This window comes from Diaporthe amygdali (assembly GCF_026229845.1).
Source record: "Diaporthe amygdali strain CAA958 chromosome Unknown NODE_5_length_1802954_cov_64_987939, whole genome shotgun sequence".
In the NCBI taxonomy this organism is placed as follows: Eukaryota; Fungi; Ascomycota; class Sordariomycetes; order Diaporthales; family Diaporthaceae; genus Diaporthe; species Diaporthe amygdali.
Window position 1 is genome coordinate 452,339 of NW_026517025.1, and position 14,601 is coordinate 466,939.

Here is a 14,601-nt window from a genome sequence, read left to right on the forward strand (position 1 = left end):
AGGATGATAGCGGGTTCATAACTGCGCAAGTGGCCGTCCAGCCACAGGGCATTACTCAAAAGGAAGGATGATAGCAATTTCCGGCTTACTTGCAGGGAGAATTCCTATCATTGCAGTGGCGCATCCTACCCAGCCCTGCCCTGGCGTGTTTGGTCGAAAAAGCTGATGCTAGGACAGTTACGGGCGACGCAGAAAGCGGCCTCTCCTCAGCAATACACTTCCGCAACACCAAAAGTAGTTTCTATGTTGACACATTTAATGGAAAGAGAAACCCGACCCTCGAGCGGATCTGGCATCTAGAGAGCCAGCGGCCAGCAGAGTATGAGTGCATAGGGGCTCGCTTGCAGGACATTGATCGCTATGGGTAGCCTTCTCTGACAACAAGCCGGAGGCCAGAAGCTAAAGCTGACCAGCTGAACTGAGGGGTGGGCCGGTGGGAACCATGGATCATCTTACGGGGATTCTCATCCAGTTGCCGACCACCATCTTTGAAAAGTACGTCTTCTCAGCGCGTGATCTGACGCTGTGCTGGTGCGGTGCACGATTTTTGGCCCTAGGCTGCCACCCAAAAAGAAGACGGTCTCGTGAAAATCCCGAAACCAGGTTTAGGCTTCGAAGGTCCCACGCGTCTTGGCAGATGCGGCATGCTCACCAGTGCTGAGATTCTGGCCAAGCACAGCCGCAGATACACAGGCACAGCATGTGCATGTATGCGGCCGCCCCCGAGGTGCCTGCAGGTAGCTGGAAAGTGATGCGGGAATCTCATTCGTTTGTTCGTTCAACCGGTGTTAAATTCGGTGAGGTCTGCGCCCGAGGACTCTGATGGCCCCCAAAGCCCAACCCCTCCCTTTCCTTTACCCATGAAAGCGCACTCAAGCCCCTTTGTTTCAATTCATGCAAGAAGCCCGCTCGTCCCTATCTCTTTGCAATCTAAGCCCTACCGAGCTGGCCATGTGCAGGATCGTTTGGCTTGACATCTTTTGTGCGCCAGATGATCTCGGCAGCCGGTGATCTCGGCGTGCCCCCTTTTTCTTTCGCCCTGCAAGCATGTGTCGAAGGGGAACAAGGCCAAGCTGAGCACGTTTTCTAAAATTATGATAGAACTCGGGTACGCGCAGAGTTTGAACTCCAGCACCGTTATTTAACATTACGAACGGGCTTGCTGCGAGTTTCCATCTGGTGAACAGCGGCCACTGCGGCGACAGGTACAGCCCACAGCAAACGCTGGGCAGTCAGAAGTATAGATATTTGCCCACGCAGGCATTTTTGCCTCCTTCCTTCCACTCATCAATTAGCAAGCAGTAATACTCCATCGCCTGCAAACGACGAACGACTCCAACACTAATGTTGACGACGTGGCTTCCTTCTTGGTCGCCAAGGCGAAAGTTTATCGTCCTTTCATTCGTCGTCGGCTTCATATTATACAATTGTTGGCGTGCCGCTGCTCCATTTCGCAGACCAACACTCTTCCTGTCCTCGTCATCACAATCATCATCATCTGTCTTCCCAAACAAGATATGGTACAAACTTGGCCCAAGGGGATTAAGCGACGAAGCTCGAAATTGGACAAAGAGCTGTACTGAGCTGAACCCCGAATACCATGCCGAATTCATGACAGACACGTCGGCAGACCAATGGGTGCGTGATAAGTACGCTCATCGACCAGACATCCTCGAAAGCTACCTCAATCTCACCATCCCGATCCTCAAAGCCGACTTTCTTCGCTATCTTCTTCTACATGAGGAAGGGGGCATTTGGTTCGATCTCGATGTGTCCTGCGAGGTTCCGATTGACGACTGGGTCCCCGCTCAATACCAAAGCAATACCTCCCTCCTTGTCGGCTGGGAGTTCGACATGGGCTGGGGCTACGAGATTATCCACCAGCTAGAAAGCTGGTCTTTAGCAGCAAAGCCAAAACTACCACATATGATGATAGCAATCGAGGGTATTAGCCAGGATCTGCACCGTATTGCCTCAGAGAAAGAAACAACTATTGGCGGTATCACGTTATCTATGGTTGGTGATGTTGTTGACTTTACAGGGCCTAGAAGGCTGACCCGAAGCATCTTTAAAGGGATACAGCAAGGGTTTGGGTTGAATGACATTGAGTTTGTAACATTGGAGAAGAGTACCTGGTTTATCAGAGAGCCAAAGATGCTTGGAGAGGTTTTAGTTCTTCCTGGCTTCTCGTTTGCCTCGTCCATGAACACGTACGAAGGGACAGAGGCGGTTGGACCTTCATTGGTCAAGCACCACTATGCTGGCTCTTGGAAAAATGATCACGGCGGAGAAGTTTAGGAACCTCTATCTTCGTGGTACTACCAGGATTGAAAAAATAAATCTCAACCAACTGCTTATACTGGCCCAGAATGTGCAAGACTTGCAAACTTGTTGAACTCAAAGGACATGTTCGATGCGAACGTGCAGATCGATAGAGTGGATTGTGCTTATTTGCATTGTATTCAGTATGCTCTGATACGAATAAAGATAGACTCAACCAAATGCTGTGAACGGACGGTGTTGCAGCATTCGGCATAGTCACTGGTTTGTTTCAAAACCTTATCAGCGCATAGCTACCAAAGTGTACAGTCTAGACACTGCCCCTGACATACAACTCCTCCCCTGCAAAGTTCCGACAAGCTCCAATTCATAGGATGGCTGCCCTTCTATTGCACTCGATGACGAGAGGGCTTTCCTGCTCTAACCATGGGTGACAGGGACCAGCGAGAGGAACCTCGGTCTTTTGTGATTATTTTTCGTCAAAGGTACAAGTAGCCAAATAATTGTGCGTCCGTCTAGATCAAGCCGATGGTGAGGGTATGATGAGCTTGATGAGGCTGGCTTGAGACCTGGACCGGTATCAAGTGCTTTGATTTGATGATGCTGATGTGCGTGGCGGATACTCGCACAACAATCGCCGGGTCTCCTTCCAGATTTCGAACGTTTTCTCGACAAGGTCTCGCATGGCAGCGTTCTCAGCTCTGGGCAGGAGGGTAATCTTTCCGAATGTGTCTTGAAAATACTTGTCGACTGAACTCAGGTATTGACATCCATCAGCTTCCCAGTCGTATCCACAATGGTGATAGCCCGACCAATTGCTAATCATTTCTAGACACAATTCGTAGAAAAAGTAAATCTCATGTTTCGCATTTCCCAGCGTTGTGTTGTTTGTGAAGACGTTGTGTGGGACGACGGAACGTGGGGGTTCAGTGCGCCAATCCTCCTCTCCATCGTTAACATAGCCTTGCGCAGTCGCATCAAAGTCCATCCGCATTCTAGAGATGTACTCATCCAGGCACCACTCGGGGTGTTGTTCGCTATCATTCCGAACGCGGTAAAAAGACTCGATGAAGCCCTGGTGTAACTTCTCAGTTTCCGAACGCAAGCCATAGACGAGTGGGCCATCCTTTGCAAAGTCGAGGATTCCCAGAAAAGCTCGGAATCCATGAAGCTGGTCTCTAAGATGCACGATGACCTTAGAGACAGGACACAAGTGCATGGCTGGCTCCCGGAGTTCTACGCCACACTCGCAGACGACTCTCTTATCGTCAGCTGCATATATTGCCTTATGCATTTCCATGATTGTCGAGAGGATGGTCTGAGCTTGCTGGTACGAAAAGAGATGCAAGTCAACGGGAGATAGTCTGATGGAGGAAACCTTAGATTTGGTGTAGAAGATCAGCCTTCCGTTGCTGCTTTAATAGGCGCGGCTCTGATGTTGAGGAGGAAGGGGGGCTGTTAGTCCGTAACTTTGGCCTTGGGCATCCCAATGCTGTAACTTCACCTGCGGACTAAGTCATCAAAATGTTTATCGGGGTTCTTTTAGTTTTGCAGGCTCACCAATTCCAGAAAGAAACAAAACCCTCACAGGCATTCTTCTCTTCGGCAGCAGCGCAACCTGCATTGAATCTTGTTTGATCAAGCGTTTTGTTAACTTTGATCCCGAGACCATCACGGCTGCCTGTTGAAATCTTTCATCTCTTCTCATGTTTCTTCGACTGAAACGTCTAACCTTTGAAGGTGCCGAGGAGGTGAAAAAGGAGAAAGGCCCGGCGTGTCTCTGAGCTTCTTTATGTTGCACACATCTGTCACAGTCTACAGTCTAGACACCGCATATGAACTACAGTTGCCTTGCTGAAAATCTTGGAAAGCTCGAAGGTGTACAACCCACGTTTGGCTGTCCATTACATTATTCGACAACAGACCTTTCCGCTCCAGAAAGAGAGTAGCAGTCAGAGTGCTGTAGATCTCATGATCACGGCCCGCAGCCTGATGGGAAAAGCAATTCCTTATTTTGTACGAACATGAGATACGCCACATGAGACAATTCTGTCACAATAGTTCCGACTTTGATGTAAACGAACGAAAACTGTGTGAGGAAGCAAGACCACCACCACCATCTAAATGCTGAACCTTCTCCATTGAAGCCACACAATCTCCTGCTCGTAAGTTGAGGGGCTTGCGCAATTTGCAAAACCCAGCGAGGCTCACTAAATACGTATCTTGAACTCTGCCTGGAATCGCTTCCAGTCTTCCCCAATATCATGAAAATAAATCCAGTCTAACGGCCCTCCAGGCGTTGGTGACCATGCGGCAAAATCGATTTTGCCACCCTGCGGTTTAGCGTCAAGTACGTCATATATCTTGTGGTAATACGGCGAACGGATCTTGTCGAAATGGTCAAGACTCTCTCGAACAGCACGCTTCTTGTCGTTCTTATGTTGGTTGAGACATAGCTCTAGCATTTGCGCAAGCAGCCACCCATCTTCCATTGCGAAGCCTGCTCCAGTACCAAAAGCCCCTATACACGCCGTCAGGATAATGAATGCCGCGAAATCAAGATCGAAGCTCATACCTAGTAGAGGGTGGGATGCGTCCCCGATGATCGCTATGTTTCCATGGGACACGACTTGTTGCAGTCTTGGCCCAGAAAAGGCCGAGAACTCTTTCCAAGTGCCCTCTGGTACTCGATCAATCGCTTCGCGAATTTCGGGTGAGAATGCCTGTCACTTATTTTAGCTGAGTTTAGAATTTCAGGTAAGTGAAACGCACAGTAAAATGCCTGGCAACTCGTTCATTGCTAGCCGGGATGCCCCAACTGTATTTCTTGCCCTTGGTCTGTGCCGGATCTTCGTAAGACCGCAGAGTCAACTCCCAAAGCCCTTTCCCTGCTTCAATCTCCTCCTGTGTAGATACTACTGAGCACTTGAACATTCTTTTCGGGCCATGGTGGAAGGCGGTATATTTGGTGATTGACAGATGGTCGACGGAATCAAGAGGTATCAAACAGCGCCAAATAGTGGTCCCGTTATAAGCGGTCTCATGGTTAGGAAATGTGCTCTTTCGGACCGCCTTATGTTCTGGTCAGATTCTACCCAATCAGTGATAGTGGTAGAGAATAGGTATGCACTGACTGATCGAATGCCATCTGCACCGACGACTAAATCTGCATGTGCGGACGTGCCATCCTCAAACAGCAGAACTACTCCGCCTTCAGGTTGCTGAACCAAACTAACCAATCGTTTCTTCAATTGTATGATATGTGAGGGCACGCGGCTCTTGAGAGCATCTTGCAACACAGTGCGTCTCGCTCGTGTGTCGTGGTATCTCCATTCGCCGACGTAAGGCGGGTACGTATACAATAATTCTCCAGTGACTCCATCTCTGTTGATGTTCAGTATCTGTCCAACTGGCCATTATCACGGGACCCATTTTCGTACCTATGCTGGTGATCGACCTTGATGTGTCCGTTAACCCTGTCCGCTACGCCCAAGAGTTCAAGAACTCTCCAGGAATTGTACCCAACCCTCAATCCTGCTCCGACCTCTCGCAGCTCTGTGGCCTGCTCGTAAATAGTCACATCGAATCCCGGCTTTTCGAGAAGGGCTATGGCCGCTGCCAGACCAGCCGGTCCGCCGCCTGAGATGGCGACTCGCAGTCGGGGTGTCAGGGGAGCATCTGTTGGGATCGCCATACTGGAAAAAGTCACGCTGAGGTCTTGCACAGGAAGACTTTAATGATGCAGTTTTCATTCACGCTTGCATTCGAAGAACGTTCAGGACGACGCCCTGTTAATGGGGAACATTTCGTAGGCACAACTGTCAAACTGCTGCAACAAGAATTTCTTTTTGCGCCATTATTCCTTCGTGCTCGTGGAATGATGGTACGTGAGAGGGTGTCCATAATCGCGCAAGATCCGGCACGACTGCCCAACCCGAGTGGTGAGGTCACTCAGGCGTAGCAGCACGTCAAAACTGCGGGCGATGGCGACTTTGTAGATATTCGCCCCGGCGTCTTTACTCTGATCAATCAGCTTTGCAATAATTGCTTACGTACATCACCATCTATCTAGGTGCTGTGCAGTAGTGTCTAGTGCTTAGAGCTTGTAATCGGGAGTTTGATGTCTCGATACACCACCAAATCCAGGCCCATGATGGAACTAGAGTTAGAAGTGTTTGATTGTTTAAAGCAGTACTGCTATGAACCCCTTACCACATCACCGTATGGACATTCAGTGCAAGTCTTGGTTAGGGGCGTTTCTAAGTTCTATCGGAAATAGACACAGACCTGTTATTTCCGTGCGTCTACCCAAGGATGCCAAGGCAGCAGGCGGTAGAGTTCGGCCCTATGGCTAGCTCCCGTGATGGATGTCTCACTCACTCGAGATTGAAACATCGCGGTTATTATTCCTCGTGAGTAAATATGCATTGCGCGCTTATCCGGAACAAAGTAAAAGGGCGAATGTCTCGACAGGCAAAGGAATAGACAAAGCGAGACGCTGCCCTATTTTTGAAGATGCTGGTCGACTCGTGCTCTTTGTTTCCCCCAAAAAGGAGAGTTCTGCTGCTGGGCGAGTGGATTGGCCGCCCAGGCGCGACCGCGCATGAAGTTGTAACAGTCGTGACCCATGCAACGGCCAACCAGAAGCAGACAAGGGCACGCCTCCCGCGCCTATCACTGCCACATTCAATGCTCACCCCCTCCTTATTTAGGCCTGGTAGAGGCCACCCATCCCTTGTGTCAGGTAGAAAGAGGGCAAAGCCACAGGCAGAACTGCGTCATCTCATTTCAGCTTTCCCCTTCCCTTTTCTCGCCCAACCTGGAGACCGTCTCACCAGTTGACTTCCGATCTTTCATTGCTGCTACTGACACTGCGATGCGGCCGTGCCGCTGCTCGTGAACTTGCATTTCTCATCTCAGCATCGTCACTCTTTTAGCAGCCGACTCAGCAAAATGAGTTCTGCAAATTGCACAAATCCTCCGGCGACCACGCCGTCAAACGCCGGCATTGCGGGCCTCGGTGTAAGTGACTCCTGATTGACGCCCACACCCTCCATATCTCTCTCAAGGTCGTCACTTTTGGTCTGCGCGGAAAATCCAGACTCCACCGTAAGGACCAACTGCGAGTTCGATCTAGTACCGCCCCGTTCAAGTCTACAGCGAGGCCGTCTCTCCACTGCTCCATAGTATGACGGGGCCTTCGCAGATCATAGTGGATAGAGCTGCATGGCGCCATAGAGTGCTTAGCACGCAAATCGCTTGAAGATCGATCGACTAAACATACCATAGGTCATCCTCGGATTCATCATCCCCGCCGTGCTCGCCGTCGCCCTTTCCCTTTCGCTGATCCTCCAGGAGTCTTTCCTCAACACACACAAGCCCGCCCTGGGCGTGATCCGCCGGAAGCTGCTCTATGGCTTCTCTGACCAGCAGATCCTCTACGGCATCGGCATCCAGGCCGTCGGCCTCGCCCAGATCAACACCCTGGTGCCGTACCATTTCTTCATCATCTGGATGCTGTCCCTTCTGTCAATGGGTGTCCACAACCTGACCCTCCTCGTCCTCGTCGCCTCTTTCCGCTCCGACACGGTCCTCCGTTGGCTGCGACAGGTCCTGATGCTGGTCAACCTCGTGCTGAGCTGCGTGTACGGCATCTTCATGCTGCAGGTGGTGCAGAAGGACCTTGAGACCACCACCCTCCCAACCACCTGCGCGTGGCAGGTCGAGGGAAACAAGGCTACCAACGCTGGGCTGTCGTACGTAGGGACCATCGCCGTCATCGCTGGTAACTGCCTCGTCTTCCTCGCCGCCACCTGGTACCTCCATGACAGAAGGCAGCGCGCCTTCAAGTGGGTGCAGCTGGCGGGCTGGGCGGCGATGACTGCCATTGCTGTGGGAGCCACAGTCCGTGTCATCTATACGTCGCAGGCATTCGGGCAGCCCACCACACCATTGTCAGACACGGGTGAGAAACAGTGGAGTTTTGCTACGATGGTCAGTCTGTTGATGCTAGCGCTACCGATGATGACGGTGTTGGAAATATACCGTGGAGAGGTCCACGTCAACAAGGACGGCTTGGAGAAGGCATAAAAGTCCTGTGCAAGCGAGAATGCTACTGCCTTGAGAATCGGAAATAATACCCAAAGAGTTATACCAACAGACGCGGCGTCGGATATTAGTCATTCAGACCGGATTGTGCATATATGCCAACTACATACGGCTCTAAGGCCAACGGCCCTCTTCAGGTGACGTAATGAAATACTCGCAATTGTCAATTAATAACGCATGAGACTCCACGTTGTGAAGTGACGAACCCACGTATGATTGCTTTGTAGAAGGCAAAGGCGCAAAAAAGCAGGGCATAGATAGGATGTCAGAGATTTCAATCCCAGTGGCAACGTGCCTGGCGAAAATTGTACATCCGCCGTGGACACAGCTAGAAAAGCCTTCAAATATTGACCCGAGGTGTCAAATAGTTTGCAAAGGTAAGTCTCCACTCAGTGGCCCAGGTACATTCGTACGCGTGCGATAAGAATAGAAACGCACCAATGGCTACGTTGGCCTAGAGGGGCAATCTAGTAATCATAAGAAAGTGGAGGCACTATTCGTGATCGGAGGACAGATAGCTAATTCTGACTGATCGGGAGTTGTCTCGCACGAATTTCTCTCTTGTCTGTAAGTCTAACGAAATTATTCGTGAGTATAGAACTGGGGTATGAGGGAGGGAAGGGGTTGATGCCAAGGATGTTGTTTAGCTAGTCACACTATTTTAGCACAGAAGATCATCATTCCGTCCTGCACATTCGATGTTGATCATAACCCACCACGTGCGTACCACTTGCACGTGAAACGGGCCTTCCTCGGCTGACGGCTCTCGTCGAGTGAGCGCTTTCCTAGCACGGAGAAAAAGCTCAGGCAGCCTTTGGAAACGTATGGGGGCTCTCGGAGCGCTGGAAAGTGTGAACCAGAAGTGTTCATCGAACTGCAGTACTGGTTCATGGTGTAGGTCAATTGCTTCTATACTACATTTCGCTTTGAACTGACAACCACAACCTAAGCAATAATAAATAGTCACATTCAATGGAAATTTCTTCCTTATATGAATTTTCAGATTTGGATCTGAATAAGAGATTCAGAAAGTGGTCCAGTATCTATCTACTGTACATGAACCAGGGGGCACGCTCCGTCCGAATGAAGCCCACGAAGCAAGCCAACCCCCCGAAAGAAGATCATTATAAACAAGACCCAAGGGTATCGGCAAGCGCAATCCAGCCAGCCTCCGTAAAGTGAATCGTAGTACATACATTACTTTCGTGAAGAAAAAAATATACCAGATGCCACCATCATTGAGTAAATCCAACCAACAATGATACATGAGTCAAAACATTATCATAAGATCACATCACATGAATGTCCATCCTCTCAAGACACAACCTGGGCGTACTTCTGACCCTGCCATCTTCGCAGGGCCGTACGGCCGATGACCAAGCCGGCCGCCAGGACCGAACCCGCCGCAGCAGTCCCAGCCCCAGCAGACACGACGGCCGTCTTGGAGGAATCCTTCTCCTCGCCTTGCTCATCCCCACTCTCAGCAGCAGGGCTGACCTCCTGAGCCTGCTGCAGCTTACCCGTAGCAGACTGGGTCGCGGCCTTGCGCGCGGCCTTGATAATATCGGCGCCGATCTCAGCAATGCCGTACGTCGCAGTCATCAAGTGCGCACTAACACTCGTGGGCGCGATGCTGGCATCGATGACGCGCAGGTTCGACGTGCCGTAGACGAGCAGGTTCTTGTCGACGACGCCGCCCTGCTCGCGCGGCAGCATCGAGCACGACGACGACGGGTGGTACTCGGTGCCCGCGTTCTGGCGGATGAAGCCGTCCCACGCGGCGTCGTCCTCGCTGGCCACGGCCGCGGTCCCCGGCTGCGACTCGGCGCCCAGCACGTCCGTCATGGCGGCGCCGATCTTGCGCGCCAGCTTGTGGCCCTCGCGCAGCAGCTGCAGGTCCACGTCGAGAGAGAGGTACTTGGGGTCGATGGCGGGCGGCGCGAAGGGGTCCGTGCTCGTGATGAGGATCGAGCCGCGAGACAGGGGCTGTTGGAGTGCCACTTGTATGTTGACTGTGCCGTAGATGTCGGCTAAAAGAATCTCGACGAGTCCTACCGGTGAGTCGTAGACGTTGTTCACCTGGCTGGTATATGTGAGGTTCCACCCCTGCTTAACCGCATCTGATACCGCGGCGCTGTTGATGGCATTGCTGACATTGGTGCGCAGCGTGTCTAGGAGAGTGCCCGACTCGGCACCAACGAGAGTTGTCAGGTTGATATATGCGATGGCAGACTGGACAAACGAGTCTGTTACAGCGTCGCCGGTGATCTTGGCTGGCGGCTGCTTGCTTGGATCTGTTGGGGGGTAGAGGAGGGCGGCGCTGATATGGTCCTGGACGTTGTGGCCTACGCCAGGGAGGTTGACTGTCGACTGAATGCCGAGCTGGCTCAGCTGGGTTGCATCGCCGATGCCGCTGAGCTGCAGAAGCTGCGGCGAGTTGATAGTGCCACCAGAAATGATCACTTCCTTTGCCGCGTTGACGGTCAATACCGGAGCACTCGCGTTCGTGGCGTACTGGACGCCGGTGGCCTTGACGCTGTTGGGGTCCGAGGTGTCGAGCAGCACCTTGGTGGCTTGGTGGCCAGTGAGGACGTGGATGTTGGTTCGCTCTGTGTCGATGCTGTCCAAGTAGCCCGTCCGTGAGCTGGATCTCTGCCAAACCTGCGCGTTGATGGCAGACGTGGCCAGAAACGCCCCCCAGGCATCACCAGCGTCCGGGTCGCTGGAGATGGGCGTGCCAAGGTTCGAGACGGCGGTCAGGAAAGATTGGACAAAAGGATAGCTGACGCCAGGCCACCCCGTCTTGATGTTGCCTCCAGTACCATGGCTGGCTGGATTCCATTTAAGGCTGGGCACCATGTCTCGCACAGCCTGAACAGGCTCTTGGAAATCTTCCGACTTCTTCATGGCGGCAAACATGCTGTCCCAGCCCCACAGCTCGGGAGCACCGATAAGCGAGCCCCACGAGTTGAATTCCCGGGACGAAGCCCGGACCATGTACATACTGTTGACTGACGAACTGCCGCCGAGGACCTTGCCTCGGGCCCATGGCGTGGTCCGCTGGTTGAGACCAGCCTGTGCCGTCGTCACATACTTCCAGTCGTACTCGGTGTTCAGGAACGAATCGTACAGAACCGCTGACGGCGTGAGGAATCTGGTCTGATCTGCGCCGTAGATGTCCTGGCCGGCCTCGATGACGGCAACGGTCACATCAGAGTCCTCAGACAACCTGGCGGCCACGGTCAGACCAGCCAGACCACCACCGACGACGATGTAGTCATATGTCTTGCCGCTCAAGTCATCGCCATTTCCCGTCACGTCCCGACTGGCGAGCGGAGGGAGAATAGGATCTTCAGAGAGGGGGAAGGCGGCCGCCGTGTGAAGAGCCCCGAGTCCGGCCACGGCACCAGCCACAGCAATTCCCCTGACGGAGCCGGAGACTGTCTTCATGATTAGGATTTAGAGAACTCCACTGGGCCGGAAGCGACAGACTGTGCAAACTGCAATAAAGACCTGGGAGGGACTAGCTCACTGAGAAGGAAAGCGGCAGCACAAGGTCGCAGCAGATCTGCTTTATCTTATTTATTTTCCGGGTATGTCGGACCCCTCAACGGGTCTCAACGGGGAGTTTTATTAATTAAGGGCCGAAACAATGGGGGAGGTTGGCGGTGCAGTCATAGTATGCAACTAGGTTGCTAGGGAACGAACCGGTGGCTGCTTATTGCTCCACACACACGCGCTGCGCCAGGGCTGCGGGCGATGGCGGCATGGGCAGGGGGGTTGGTGGGCTGGCAGGACTAGGCAGGAGGATTTACCGACAGCCGCTCACGACTCGTCAGCGCTCGTCCAAGGCTCGGGATCCCAACAAGATCGGCATGCATGCAGCTAACAGTCCACCCCTGAGGTCGTGTCATGGCACTTGGCGGCACTTCATTCGAGCCGACCACATACCGACTGCGACCAGCTGCAGGGATGCACGCAGCGTGTATTCAGGGGAACTGGGCCAAAATAGCAAAGCTTGGCGTGTGGTGTTGATTGTGATTTGCTCGTGGCGGCGGAAATATCAGATGAAGCCACAAAAGCCATCGGTCTACTAAATGCGGGCCATGATGTAGTTAGTCTATGTAGAATCTTTTAAAAAATCTTTGGCAGGTAGTTGACCCTGCGTCATACAGCTAGCCAGGTACGCCAGGCTAGCCCGCTGCAGTGCCGTCTTGTCTTCATCTTGTTCTCGTGTCGCGCTGCAGTCATTATCGTCATCTTAAGCCAACCAGGTCACGACATGATCTATCATCTCCGGCGTCAGCTCTAACAGCTGACTGGCGGCGATCTCTACCATTTTTGTGTCAGAAATCCTGCCTTTTCGACATGAACCTTGGAACCCTGAGTTCCTCTCGGTCCACCCCGAACAAGATCGTCGGGATCCGCTGGGAAGGGGAGTTGTGAGAACCACGATTTTGTCGGTGTGAGCATTTCTCAAAAGTCGGTCTATAGGGCCACGAGACAAAGAACGTGCCCCGGGTATTTCGAAGTCATGGAGGTTGCGCCATATCCGTATGTCCGAAGAAAATCACCAGGTCAGGTCTAAACATCATCCAAAAACATGGCCTTCTTGACAGGCCCGGCGACTGTGGATCTCCATTCGTCGAGCATCACTCCCAACTCAACGCGAACGTCTTCGACGATAACATCCTAATAAAGTTCGTGGTTAGCGTGCTACTGAAACAATATGTTTGCATTTCAATGTAACCTCGATGCTGTAAGTTGATGTTCAAGCATATGCCGAGCCAGTCCCGATAAACTTTGGAACTAGGGGCAGACCGAGGGTCAGGGAAATTAAGTTGTTGGGCAATTGCATACCATTTTAATATCATTCCGATCGTACCCAAAAGGGTCCTCAAGCTGGCAGGCAATTGCCTCAATGCCATATAAGGTGAACATGATCAGAGAAACAATCGGCACCGACCACCAGTGGCTCTCATCCACCACAGCAAACGGCAACACACACCCAAACAGCGCCAGAACCTGCCGCTGATGTATCAGGATGGCCACAGGAAACTGAGTGAGTCGGATGGTCTCCATCTTGCCAAATGCATCGACCAATGTGTTGACCTGCACCGTCAGCTGCGAGGCCTGCGGGGCGTGGAACCAGCCCTTGGCATGACCACGGGCAATAAACGCCTCAACTAGGAACATTAGTTGCACCGGCATCGTCAGCCCCTCGTCCTCGTGTCCACGCAGTCCCTGGGGGAGCAGGCCATGGCCGTACTGGTCTGCCGCGGTGTTGAGGGCGCCCCACTCGGCTCTGAGGGTGTTCTTGATACTGTCAGGCACGGCCATAAGAATGCGAGCCGTCCGTTCGACATCGACACGATCAGTCTGAGACAGCTGCGCGGCATTGTTGCCCCCAGGCCCGCCCGAGCAGGCGAGAAAGGACCGCATAAGGTTCCGCACCGAGGTAATGACGGTGGCGAAGTTGTTCCGGCCGTCCCAGAAGCGCTGATAGGCCGTCTGATTGCGGAAGACAAGCATCAGACCGACCACAATCGAGAGCGACGAGACCACGCTCGATGGGAGGCCGAAGTTGTGCTGCAGACGGACATGCAGGACAACGATTATTGTGGTGAATAGCGCGTGGCAGAAGACGGAGAGGGCAATGTCTCTGTGGATCGCGCCCTTGATGAAGCGGAGCACGAGCGGCCATCTTGGAGATTTTTACCGTTAGCCGAGGGTCTTTGTCGTCTATTTGGAAAGGCACGAAGCATACCTCCTTGGCTTTCTGTTTTGAAGCTGGCTGTGAGGACATGTGACCTTCCGTCCTGGTGTTGGGGGTAAGTGTTGAGACTGCGATAACAATGTTGTTGGTGTATCTTGAAAGGGCGGTGACGGCGATCTGCTCCGATTGGAGTCGTCACGGTATCTGGAAGCCATTGTGGTGATTGTCTGCTCTGGGTTCAAGCTTGACTTAGGGTGAGATGCTACGTAAACGAAGCATCATACGTTGTGAAAAGCCAAATATCTTCAGCAGCAGGCAGACACTGCGTTGGAGAAAAAAATGAGGTCAAGGAGGGGTTGCATGTGAGACAACAAGGCGCGCGTTTGGCGCGCGATGCGGCCTGTAGCGACCTGTAGCGACCCGCGGCCCGACCCACTTTCATCTAGAGTACAATGCATCAGATCGACTGCATTTCGCACGCCTTGTGACATGATTAA

At 52.6% G+C, this 14,601-nt stretch overlaps 6 protein-coding genes across 6 annotated transcripts; 2 read left to right on the forward strand and 4 right to left on the reverse strand.

The window, feature by feature from the left end:
* Positions 1–1,344: 1,344 nt before the first annotated feature.
* Positions 1,345–2,298, forward strand: J7T55_015284 (mannosyltransferase; the record flags this gene model as incomplete). Its single annotated transcript, XM_053139505.1, has 1 exon — positions 1,345–2,298. The coding sequence occupies one exon, from the start codon at positions 1,345–1,347 to the stop codon at positions 2,296–2,298; it is 954 nt and encodes a 317-aa protein (XP_052997012.1).
* Positions 2,299–2,800: 502 nt separating this feature from the next.
* Positions 2,801–3,580, reverse strand: J7T55_015285 (uncharacterized protein; the record flags this gene model as incomplete). Its single annotated transcript, XM_053139506.1, has 2 exons — positions 2,801–2,849; positions 2,910–3,580. The coding sequence occupies 2 exons, from the start codon at positions 3,578–3,580 to the stop codon at positions 2,801–2,803; spliced, it is 720 nt and encodes a 239-aa protein (XP_052997013.1).
* A 910-nt stretch (positions 3,581–4,490) lies between these two features.
* Positions 4,491–5,974, reverse strand: J7T55_015286 (uncharacterized protein; the record flags this gene model as incomplete). The annotated part of the gene is made up of 5 exons (XM_053139507.1): positions 4,491–4,801; positions 4,856–5,003; positions 5,053–5,184; positions 5,415–5,664; positions 5,721–5,974. 5 exons carry the CDS (start codon positions 5,972–5,974, stop codon positions 4,491–4,493), a joined length of 1,095 nt encoding a protein of 364 aa, XP_052997014.1.
* Positions 5,975–7,233: 1,259 nt separating this feature from the next.
* On the forward strand, positions 7,234–8,370 carry J7T55_015287 (uncharacterized protein; the record flags this gene model as incomplete). The annotated part of the gene is made up of 2 exons (XM_053139508.1): positions 7,234–7,302; positions 7,570–8,370. 2 exons carry the CDS (start codon positions 7,234–7,236, stop codon positions 8,368–8,370), a joined length of 870 nt encoding a protein of 289 aa, XP_052997015.1.
* Positions 8,371–9,702: 1,332 nt separating this feature from the next.
* Positions 9,703–11,838, reverse strand: J7T55_015288 (gmc oxidoreductase; the record flags this gene model as incomplete). The annotated part of the gene is made up of 1 exon (XM_053139509.1): positions 9,703–11,838. One exon carries the CDS (start codon positions 11,836–11,838, stop codon positions 9,703–9,705), a length of 2,136 nt encoding a protein of 711 aa, XP_052997016.1.
* A 1,134-nt stretch (positions 11,839–12,972) lies between these two features.
* J7T55_015289 (uncharacterized protein) lies at positions 12,973–14,319 on the reverse strand (the record flags this gene model as incomplete). Its single annotated transcript, XM_053139511.1, has 3 exons — positions 12,973–13,080; positions 13,249–14,092; positions 14,156–14,319. The coding sequence occupies 3 exons, from the start codon at positions 14,317–14,319 to the stop codon at positions 12,973–12,975; spliced, it is 1,116 nt and encodes a 371-aa protein (XP_052997017.1).
* Between the last annotated feature and the right edge of the window lie 282 nt (positions 14,320–14,601).